This window comes from Juglans microcarpa x Juglans regia, chromosome 1D (assembly GCF_004785595.1).
Source record: "Juglans microcarpa x Juglans regia isolate MS1-56 chromosome 1D, Jm3101_v1.0, whole genome shotgun sequence".
Classification (NCBI taxonomy): domain Eukaryota; kingdom Viridiplantae; phylum Streptophyta; class Magnoliopsida; order Fagales; family Juglandaceae; genus Juglans; species Juglans microcarpa x Juglans regia.
The window spans coordinates 48499239-48510543 of record NC_054594.1 but is presented as its reverse complement, the minus strand read 5'-3'; the positions used below and the strand labels follow the sequence as shown (position 1 = coordinate 48510543).

General features: G+C 35.4%; 1 protein-coding gene across 1 annotated transcript; it reads right to left on the bottom strand.

Moving 5' to 3' along the window:
• Positions 1 to 732: 732 nt before the first annotated feature.
• On the bottom strand, positions 733 to 3236 carry LOC121248241 (transcription factor DIVARICATA-like). Its single transcript, XM_041146681.1, has 3 exons — positions 2659 to 3236; positions 2048 to 2450; positions 733 to 1375 (listed from the first exon to the last, which is right to left on the bottom strand). The coding sequence occupies exons 2-3, from the start codon at positions 2437 to 2439 to the stop codon at positions 901 to 903; spliced, it is 867 nt and encodes a 288-aa protein (XP_041002615.1). The 5' UTR covers positions 2440 to 2450; positions 2659 to 3236; the 3' UTR covers positions 733 to 900.
• Between the last annotated feature and the right edge of the window lie 8069 nt (positions 3237 to 11305).

The window sequence follows — 11305 nt, the reverse complement described above, 5'->3', positions numbered from 1 at the left end:
CCGTCTTTTCCGTTCTGCCATGTACAAATCCCCATGATAGGAGTGTGGCCGAGCGACACCAAGCCTGTCCGTTCTATCAACAATCATTGTTTACTTTTCTTTGTAGTCACCTTGCTTCATGGGTAAACTTGAGCCCTAAGGCCGGGTATCAGGTTGAACTCTAGTGGGCTTGTGAAGTGGGGGAAAATCCCTTACACCTACTTCACCCAAAAGAACATGGCTGCTTGTGTGAAACGATAATCACAAAACTATTTCACAGGTAAAAGCAGAATCATGCGTACGCGGACCCTGAATGCAGCAACAGCTTCATAAAACCTTCACGGCAAGTTATCGTTATTGATCTTAGACAAACCTAGAAATCCAGGGTTTTGAATTATAGACTCGGATTAATGGGACCACGTATTTGCAGAACTGGGTAGCTAGCCATCATATTTAGGTTTTGATCTGTCTAAAAAAGCGGACAATAAAGAAGAACTAAAGATTATTGAGCACAAACTAACATGATTGTCTGAAACGGCCAATTGTGCAAGTCAACAACCTTATTGATGTCTTTAACTGGTTATGTTTAATTCATCCTCAAACTGCCTACCATCCATTTTAATACGTAATGCTAACTCAGTCAAAGCATCCACAGGGATCGATAATTTGATACCTAGGAAACAATTAGTTCTTCAAGAGGAGGGAAATATGCACATAGATTGAAGCGTCTTCATTTGATTTCGTACTTAAGACTGACATTTGAATCATTATAATATTTTCTCCTTTTGCATCGTTCAAAAACAATGAAACTTAAGCCCTCAATCAGGCGATCACACAGAAAAACCATCACAAAAGCACTGACAGTGAAACTATACTGAACATGATCAGCCTAGACTTGTTAAAACATGCATGATAGCTGCCTCATCCAGGTATTTGATGTCTTGAGGATTGGAATTGAAACATCGAATTGTGCGGCTTGGTATGAGTTCCATAATGAGCACTGCCATACAGATTTTGCCCTTGTGCTTTAAAGTCATATGGAGATGACATTAAAAGGTTTCCACCAGCTAAGTCGAAAACCGTGACTGCTTCATTGGGAGGTTGATTCCAGTCAAGTGACATTCTTGGAGCGCTGGTTGGCTTTTGCTGAAGTGGAAGCACAAAAGACTGATCATATGGGAGAGGTTTATTATTTTCCGGTGTGGTGTCTGTGAGACTGACAGTTGTGATGTCATGGATGCTTGGCCTTCTCTTATCTTTCCCCCCTGAAAGCTGCCTTATAAAGTACTTCTGAGCATGACTTGCCACTTGAGTTGGAGTCTTGGTGATTACATAGTTCCGGGAGATATTTCTCCAGTCCCCTCTACCGTAGGTTTGAAGCCCCATCAGAAAGCGCCTGTAATTCATTACAAAACAGCCCCAACTTCAAGAACAAAAGCATGACATTCAAAAGACTTCAAACTGCAGAATAGGCAATCTAAAGATGAAGGCGAAGTTCAGAATGCCAACAAGTTTGAGACTTTACCAACTCATCTCCATGTTAAACGACGTCACGGGCCCTATTTACAATTGCTTTGAACTTTTTTTGTTCGTATTTTGGGTTTTCAAAATTCAAATTACCACTTCATAAACATCTACTAGAAAAGCTTAAAAAGTACGACCACTTAAGTAACAATATAGCATAGTTGAAAATTTATTTAGCTAACAACCAATCGGTTGAAAAGGACATTTATTTGGTTATTTTTCTCAAATCGATGACCAAGAAAAAAGAAGTTCAAGTAAGCCAAGCACAATCGTGTGATTAAATCGGTTAGAGCTTTAATTTCATTTAACATTATAATGGAACAGCATCATGTAAGACTACCAATTTGAGAGTTTCTTTTCCTTGGTTTCCACAGTAACTGATAAAGGGCATTGGAACTAAACGGAGTTTTTTAAGAGTCCATATCTCACTTTTCTTTTAGTTTTCTCAACAATGGAAGAAAGAAAAGAGTCACCAAAAACCTCATGCGTTCTCACACTTAGAAGCTAAATTCTAAAGATTCCAACGAAATACAAGGGAATTCACCTGTGTTCGTCTTCTGTCCATGGCACTCCTTTCTTCCTTTCCTGATCAGGACCACGAGCTGTTGAAGATTTTCTTCTATGGGCATCAAACTTGCGATCATCAAACAACTCCATTGTGAAGGAAGAGATAAGGTAATCGGGAATCGGAAACCGCCCTGCTTCTATATCACTGACATCATCTTCCAACTCCTTGTACTGCTTGATCACATCCCACACCGTCTTTCCCGGGATCATTTCCGCCACTTTTGTCCATCGGTCGTGAGTGTTCTCGTCGTATATAGCAAGCGCTCTCTCAAACTTCTTGTTTTCTTCTCTAGTCCATTCTGTGCTCTGGCTCGCTTGGACAAACCGATTGGAGTTTGACATAAACGAAGCTGGATAGAGAGTTTCCATAATTCCTAGTACTGATTTACAACAATAGCCCGATAATTCATTTAAGTAGCATTGAAATTAAACTTGGAAAGTGAGAGAAGTATTAGAAACAGAGACAGAAGTTAGAAAGAATGTAATCTTTACTATGATTTAAAACGCATTGAATTCAGAATCTTTTACTGGGAATCAAGAATCTTCTTTTCTTAATAGCATCAACTGAAGAATCCTAAAAAGACCCGCCTTTTAAGAATCGAAGGGAATCTTGGAAAAATGTGAGCAATCTGATTTTGTTGCTTTGGTATAAACCCCTAGAGAGAGAAACCAAAACACAGATGGGTTTTTTTTTTTTTTTTTTTTAATTTTAATTTTAAGCAAAGGAGCCAAAAATTTTTGAAGAAATGAAGCTCAAAAGTGAAAAATTGAAGCTACTCGGAAGGTCCAGAAAATCATGAAAAGAGAGCAAAATACGAAGAACCAAGGAGCAAGATCGTAGAAAAAGGTGGACAAAGCATGACCCAGTGGAGAAAAAAGACGGATTCTGAAGAATCCGGAGAGGAAATGGCGGGAAACATATATTTTTTCTTGGTTTCTTTGACAAGAGAAAGGTAAATCTATATAAAAAAGATCAGTGAGAAAGTCAAGAATCAATGAATCAAAACCAGTTAAGGTTTATTGGTAGTTGTGGAAGAATTCAAAGGAGAGAAGAACCGGGACAGAGAATTGGGGGCATGAAATGTGGCAAGTTGAGACAGGAAGAACAGGCCCAGCGACAGTTCCCTCTTATTATTGTAGGGTGTTTGATAATGATTTTTCCTCCGCCAAAAAAGAAAAAGGGTCGTGATTTTTCTCATCTTTTCCCTTTCGCTTTCTTTTCTTTTTCCAATGGGCCAAATTAGGCTTTCATAATTGATACTATCCTCCCGATGTTTAATTAGGTAAGTTTGATCGGTAAATTGTTATGTTGGTCTGTTCCTTTTAAGTTTCAAATTATTAAGGGTTTCACCCTTTTTACCCCTCTCAAATCTCAATTATCCAGAACTCCAAGAAAAAAAAAAAACAATTTTTCTCAATTGCATAAGAACTTTATGATTTTAGTGTAATTGAAGCCAATGATAAGTCACAAATAACTAGGTTTTTTTTTTTTTTTTTTTTTTTTTTTTTTTGTAGGGAGAGGCTAGGGCCGGACAAGTGAATTAGGGACTTTTACATTCTAATAGAATTTTGACATATAACCATTCTACGAGAAAAATAATAGAACCGCACAACATGCAAATAAAACTTACTTTTTCTTTTCTTCCTTTTCTCTCTCTTTTTTCCCGTCACACGCTATCTCTTGCTTCCCTCTCTCTCTGCTTGGCAGTGTGCTCTCTCTCTTCACTCTGCCATTGTTGGCCTAAAATCTCTAAATTCAAACAAGAAATCATAAAAGGTCTGAAATACAAATTAAGAAAAGGGTTTAAAAAAAATAGAGATGGGGAAAAATAGAAAGAGGAATATAATTTTCTCACCCTTTCCTTCTTATCCAAATTTGAAGGGTTTACAGAGAGCCAACGCAAATATGGATTTTTGGTACTTCAATCTTTTTGGATGTTTGTTGTCTGTCCATAAACATTTGCAAATTTATAAAGAAAAGCACATAAATTTGGGTGCATTTGTCGAAAATTAGCTTGGTACAAGAAAAATAAGATGAATAAAGTGAAGAGAGGGGGAGAAAGAGAGAGAGTGAGGGGGAAGTGAGAGAGAAAGTGGATTTGCTTGCCTGCATGTGATTTTATTATTATTCTTTTAAAATGCTTATGTGTCAAAATGTTATTAGAGGGTATAAAAATCCCTTACTCACCTAGTTTGGTTTGAAGTTAATCTCTTTTTTTTAATAAAGGCGACATCTAGTTTTGTTTTTTCGAGAGAGAGATCATAAGAAAGGTAAACCAGATCTTTCAAACACATAAATACTCCTTAATCTCTCTTAGAACGTCTTCAAAAAACAAAAACTCTCGAGATGCACCCACCTTGATTAAAGAAATCAGCAATTTGGTTTGCTACTCTGTAAATGTGTTTCACATGTACAATTAAAACTTAAACCTTGGCAGCAAACTGAAATTTGATCCAGAACCTCAAGCATAGGCCAAGGCACTGCACCTTTTCCCAACCGCCAGTTAACCACTATTATACAGTTAAGACTCTATTTCGATTGCATTGAAAACGGAGCTTACTGTTTAATTCTACACAATCCAAAATTGCTCGTACTCCTGCCATATTATTAAAAGATAAATTATATTTTCAATCGTGAATTATGTAACTGCTATATAATCGTTTTGAAAAAAATAAAATAAAACATAGGATCCATATGGAAAAAAATTAATTTTGTAATAGTAAACTCTATTATTTTTTAAAGCAATAACGTGGTATTTATGCACTTCACGGTGTTAGAATAATTCACATATGGGCTTCATTTGATTGCATATTTTATAAAACGGGTTAAATGTATATATAGCTTACAATGGTACTTTTGTTTTAACCCATTAAGTTGAGTGATCATTTGGGATTGATTGCACCTTAGTAATATAGGATTATGTCTTATTTATATTGTGGTAAAATTACGTATGTAGGCCTGGAAGTTTAAGGGTCTTCTTCTGGAATTTTTCTAGACCTATGTGATTTTGAGTCCTTAATAGGAGGATTCCGAAAGGTTTACTTCTATGAGAGGCTTGGTCCCATCTCCTCTCTATATACGTTCATTAGCTTACCTCATTGATAGCTAATATTTTGTGAGGAGGAAGGAGGGGAAGATCAGGCTGTCAACATTCTCCAATGTCTTCTGCAGGTACCTCTTCACCATTTACAATGTTTCGTATGTCTTCCGCAGATACATCCTCTCCATTTCATACTCTACATTTTGGTTCAAGGAGATTCTATTTTCTAGTATGATTTTCGTGTAGCCTATATTTGGTATCAGAGCCACCTTGCTAGGATTAGAGTCTCTCGTATCAATAAAATGAAGTTTCGTATGATAGTGTTTTCGGTTTTTCTCTATACATCAAATTTGTTGTATTTTCGGAACCATTTTTTGGCAAGAAAATTGTATTGCATAATCGGTTGATCAAACTCATATCAAAATCGGTTTTTTGGAATGTTATTTACTTGTTTTAGTTGTGTTTAATTGTTGCTTTGTTCGGTTTTGAGTTTTTACAAAACTAGGGTTTATACCCATTTCAAAGATTGATTAATCTTCACTAAATAAGGATACCCATTGTTTTAAAACATCATATATGTATTTTTCGGGCACTAAATATTGTTTCCCCTAAATTAATTTTGTTTTTGACCCAAGAATTGCAAGAAATTGAGAAAAATCCATTTGAAAACCCGTTAACCCGAAATACAGACCCGCCACCCTTTTTTGACCCGGCTGGAGGTTGAAGATGAATTCACCTCCAGCCAGAACGTTTCCCACGCGCAGCAGGTGGCGAGTGCGGCGCATGTAGCCTCGTGAACAGTGTTTTTCATCATTTTTTTTTCCCAGTATTTATTTACTCGCCCTATTAATTCCTTATATATTTTTTGAAAAATTTTTGTACCATCAGAAGACACTGTTTTATAATTTTGAATATTATTTACACATTTTTCTAAGGGCTATAGTGTATTGAAAATTATGATAATTTTTCTGATGAATAGTCAGTATCTCATATGATCTGTGCATATATGTACTCTCTCTCTTAACATGTTTTGGATGCATGTTAATTTTGTGACTTGTTATAAGTATTTTGTACAAATATGCTTTTCCAAGTTCATATTTAATTTTAGACATATTTGTTGTCTTATATATTTGATCTATTCACACTGTTTTTGTCTCACAATCACATTTGAACTCTAACTTTAATTGTGTCAAGTTAATGATTATTATTATCATTTTGTGATTGTAATTCATGGGCATTCAGATTATTCTTGTTTTTCTACTAAGTAAAATTTTTGAAATATTAATGGGTGGTAGCCACCAAAGTGGCACACTCATTGATATTTAAAAAAAAAAAAAGAAAAAAGAAAAGGATATCTTTGTTTTCTAATTTATTGCACATAATATCTTGTCCAAAGGTGTTATTGTGTGTGATATTTTAGAAAATGGCACAAAATAGTTAATGAAATTGCATTGGTCTAGAAATCACTTTCTGCCTAAAGGTGTTGGTATTTCGAAAACTGATGTGGTTTTGCTAATTAGCCTCATGGCGTGATTAAGAGTACCTTATAGCATGTTGTTTTGTCAACCCAAATGTGACTTTACAATGATGCATCTAGGCTCTTACTGTAATTAAGCAGCTTCAAGATATGTTTTAAGAGTACCTTATAACATGTTGTTTTGTCAACTCAAAGGTGACTTAACAATGATGCACCGAGGCTCTTAGCGTAATTAAGCTCATATGGTTTCGAGCTTAATTAAGAGCTATCTAATTAATAGATAGATATGTTATCATCCATTGACTACATGCATTATGATTGGATGATATTGAATAAAATGTATTGTTTTATGTTTCTACAGTTTTGAGTACCTCCTCTATTTCAAGTTAATTATCTGCTATTGAAACCTTAACTGGGAATAATTATGTGAGATAGAAACGAGACGTAGAAATTGCTCTTTGTCTTTTGGGATTAGATTTTGCCCTGGAGGAGTAGCCTATAAAACCTACTGATAAGAGCACTATTGAATATGTGCCTAAATATCAAAAGTGGGATAGGGCAAACAGGCTTTGTTTAAAAATCATCAAACGTTCTATATTAGATTCTATTATGGGAGCTATTTCGAACAATGCTAAGACTTTTTTGGATGCCATAGGACAAAGGTTTGTTGAATCCGATAAAGCTGAAACTAAAGACCTAATAGATAGACTGATGAGTATGAAATATGATGGTTTTAGTAGAATTAGGGAGTACATTATGAAAATGATACATATATCCTCTAAGCTAGAAGCCCTCAAAATTTTCATTGCTGAGCCTTTTCTGGTTTATCATGTTCTTAACAGTCTTCCTATAATCAGCTAAATGTTGCTTATAATGCTCAACGAGATAAATAGAATTTAAATGATTTGATAGTAGTATGTGCACAAGAGGAGTGTAGGATGCGTTGTGAGACTGTTGAAAATGTGCAATTGGCTTTTCAGCCACAACAGAACAATGGGTCTTTTCATAATCAAAGTCTAAGTTCCAAAAGGAAAATAAGTTACACCGAAATCAGTACAGTAAAAGGTTTGAAGGTCAGACTTATGACGGTCCTAAAGAAACTATGAAGAAAAATTATCAATATAAGTTTTGTAAGAAGAAGGGTCATTGACAAAATGATTGTTTTAAGTTTAAAACTTGGTTGGAGAAGAAGAACAAGAACTTGGCAGGGGTTCGTAAGCAAACGGAGGCCAAGTGAGAATGAAGTGAGCTTGTGCGTTGGGAATAGAGTTCAAGTGAAGGTCGAGTTTATAGGAGTAGTAAAGTTATCTTTGGAGTCTGGTTTTTTCTCTTGTTTTGGACTTAATACATATCGACATTAGTGGACCTTTACCTTCTACCATATGTGGAAATAAATACTTCATAACTTTAATTAATGTTTTCTCACGCTATAGATATGTTTATCTAATTAATGATAAATCGCTAGCTCTTGAGAAATTTAAGATATTCAAAATAGAAGTATACAATCAATATGAGAAAAGTATTAAAGTTGTAAGATCTGACCGAGGTGGTGAGTATTATGGGAAGTATGATGAGTCTGGTCATAACTCCTTTTGAATTGTGGACAGGTCGTAAGCCAAGTTTGGCTCATTTCAGAGTTTGGGGATGTCCAGCTAAGGTTAGGATTTATAATCCCCTTGAAAAGAAACTAGACCCAAAATCTACTCCTGGTTATTTTATTGGGTACTTAGATAGATCAAAAGGATATAAGTTCTATTGTCCTAATCGTGGCATCAGAATTGTTGAGTCTATTACTGCAAAATTTTTGGAGAATGATGTTGGTGTCAGTGGAAGTTCTGTATTGAAGGACCTATTTCCTGATCCTAATCCAGTTGTTGTTCCAGTTCCTGTTGTACAGGAAAGAGCATTTTTTGCACCAATTGAAATTGTTTATGAAGAATTTGGACAACAAGAAGAAATTCCAACAATGGTTGAGTCAGTTTTTGAGCCACAAGTCAGAAGATCTCAAAAAGAAAGAAGATCTGCATTGTCTAATGATTGTATTGTCTATTTGTTAGAGAGTGATTTTAATATTGGGCATATAGTTGATCATGTTACTTTTAAGCAAACCTTGACATGTCCTGAGTCAGATAAGTGGTTAAGTGCTATGAAAGATGAAATGAATTCTATGGAAAAGAATAGAGTTTGAAAACTTGTTGACCTTCCTCCGGATGCTAAGGTCATAGATAACAAATGGATTTTCAAAAGTAAATTAGATTCAAAAGGGAATGTTGAACGAAAGAAGGTAATATTAGTTGCAAAAGGGTTCACTCAGCGAGAATGGATTGATTATAATGAAACATTTTCACCAGTTTCGTTTAAGGATTCTTTTGGAATTATCATGGCACTCGTGGTACACTATGATTTGGAGTTTCATCAGATGGATGTAAAGACAACATTTTTGAATAGAGATCTTTAAGAAGAGATTTATATGAGACAACCTGAAGATTTTGTTGAGAAAGGAAAAGAAAACTTGGTATGTAAGTTAAATAAATCCTTAAATGGTCTGAAGCAAGCATCTCGACAGTGGTATTTGAAGTTTGATGAGGTTGTAACTTCACTTGATTTTGTTGAAAATGAAGTTGATCAGTATATATATCGCAAGACCAATGGGAGAAACTTTATTTTTCTTATTCTGTATGTAGATGACATTTTGCTTGTCAGTAGTGACTTGGGATTACTTCATGAAACAAAGAAAATGTTATCTGCTAATTTTGAGATGAAAGATCTAGGAGAAACTTCTTTTGTGCTTGGAATTGAAATTTGTCGTGATAGAGCTCGTGGTTTGTTAGGACTTTCTCAGAAAGCTTATATACAACGTGTACTACAAATGTTTGAAATGCAAAACTGTGCACCTGGTGATGTACCCATCATAAAAGGAGATAAGTTTAATAAAACTAAATGTCTCAGGAATGAACTCGAAATGGAATCTGTAAAGAACAGACCATATGCTAGTGTTGTGGGGAGTTTGATGTATGCTCAAGTTTGCACTAGACCTGATATTGCCTATGCAGTTAGTGTTCTTAGTAGTTTTCAGTCAAATCCAGGACAAGAGCATTGGAAAGCAACTAAGAAAGTTATGAGATACTTGAAGAAAACTGAAGGGTACATGCTCACTTTTCAGCGTTCAAATCACCTTGAGGTGGTAGGCTACTTAGATTCTGATTTTGCTGGATGTCAAGATGATTTGAAATCGACCTCAGGTTATGTTTTTATGCTAACTGGGGGTGACATTTCTTGGAAGGGTGTTAAGCAAACTCTTGTGGCATCTTCTACTATGCAAGCTGAATTTGTGGCGTGCTATGGAGCTACTACCCAAGCTGTTTGGTTAAGGAACTTTATTTCTAAATTGAAAGTTGTTGATTCCATCTCGAGACCAATTACTATTTATTATGATAATAGTGCAGTGGTGTTCTTTTCAAAGAATAATAAAAGTTCTAGTAGATCCAAGCACATTGACATAAAGTATTTGGTGGTCAGAGATAGAGTTAAGGAAGGGCAGACTAAGATAGAGCATATAAATACAGAGATGATGATTGCAGATCCTTTGACTAAGGGACTCGCTCCTAAAGTTTTTAAAACATATGTTATTAATATGGGTATTGTGGAAACTTTTGATTTTTTGGTTAATGAGAGTTACTTATGTAAAAATGAACTACGTTTTGGCTTGATCCCTTTACAGGGTACGTAGGCAACCCATTTATTTTAGGGTGCTACCCCTTTCAAATAAAAATAAATCTCTCCTAATCATAAACTATGTTTTTGAGCATACATTTGACTTATGTCTTTTATTGTGAATCATTATGATCTCGATATATATGGATAAAAAACATAAGATGAGTCTCTTTTTAGAGACATGTGGCTTCATTTTGAAGCATTATGAGGACTGATATGAATTAGCACAGCTTTTGATCACATTGGTGCTAAGTGCAAACTACATACTACCACATTGGTCGGAGGATGGGGATCCATGTCGATAAGGATATTAGCATTTGTAGCTATGGAGTGGTCTTACATCGTTTAAGTGGTGTAACGACTTCCATGTTCAATGTTGATATTCTTGTTGGACCGAATCATGTTTTCTAAGGTGCTATTATTTGAGCTATATATTTGTGTGGCCACATATGTAGTCTAACCCGAGATTCATTTTCAAACAAGTTTTTTTTCTATAGCAATCAATGTTTGCTCAAGTGGGAGAATGTTAGAATAATTCACATATGGGTTTCATTTGATTGCATGTTTTATAAAACGGGTTAAATGTATATATAGCTTACAATGGTACTTTTGTTTTAACCCATTAAGTTGAGTGATCATTTGGGGTTAATTGCACCTTAATAATATAGGATTATGTCCTATTTATATTGTGGTAAAATTACGTATGTAGGCCTGGAAGTTTAAAGGTCTTCTTCTGAAATTTTTCTAGACCCATGTGATTTTGAGTCCTTAATGGGAGGACTCCAAAAGGTTTACTTCTATGAGAGGCTTGGTCCCCCCCCCCCCCTCCTCTCTATATATGTCTATTGGCTTGTCCCATTGATAGCTAATATTTTGTGAGGAGTAAGGAGGGGAAGATCAGACTGTCAACATTCTCCAATGTCTTCTGCAGGTACCTCTTCACCATTTACAAAAGGTTTACTTCTATGAGAGGCTTGGTCCCCCCCCCTCCTCTCTATATACG

What these genes read in the sequence shown, in the direction of transcription:
- LOC121248241 (XM_041146681.1), bottom strand. Translation starts at nt 2,439, where the DNA reads ATGGAAACTCTCTATCCAGCTTCGTTTATGTCAAACTCCAATCGGTTT. An exon ending in TGGACAGAAGACGAACACAG is followed by an intron (nt 1,376 to 2,047) that starts GTGAATTCCCTT and finishes AATGAATTACAG; the next exon opens with GCGCTTTCTGATGGGGCTTC.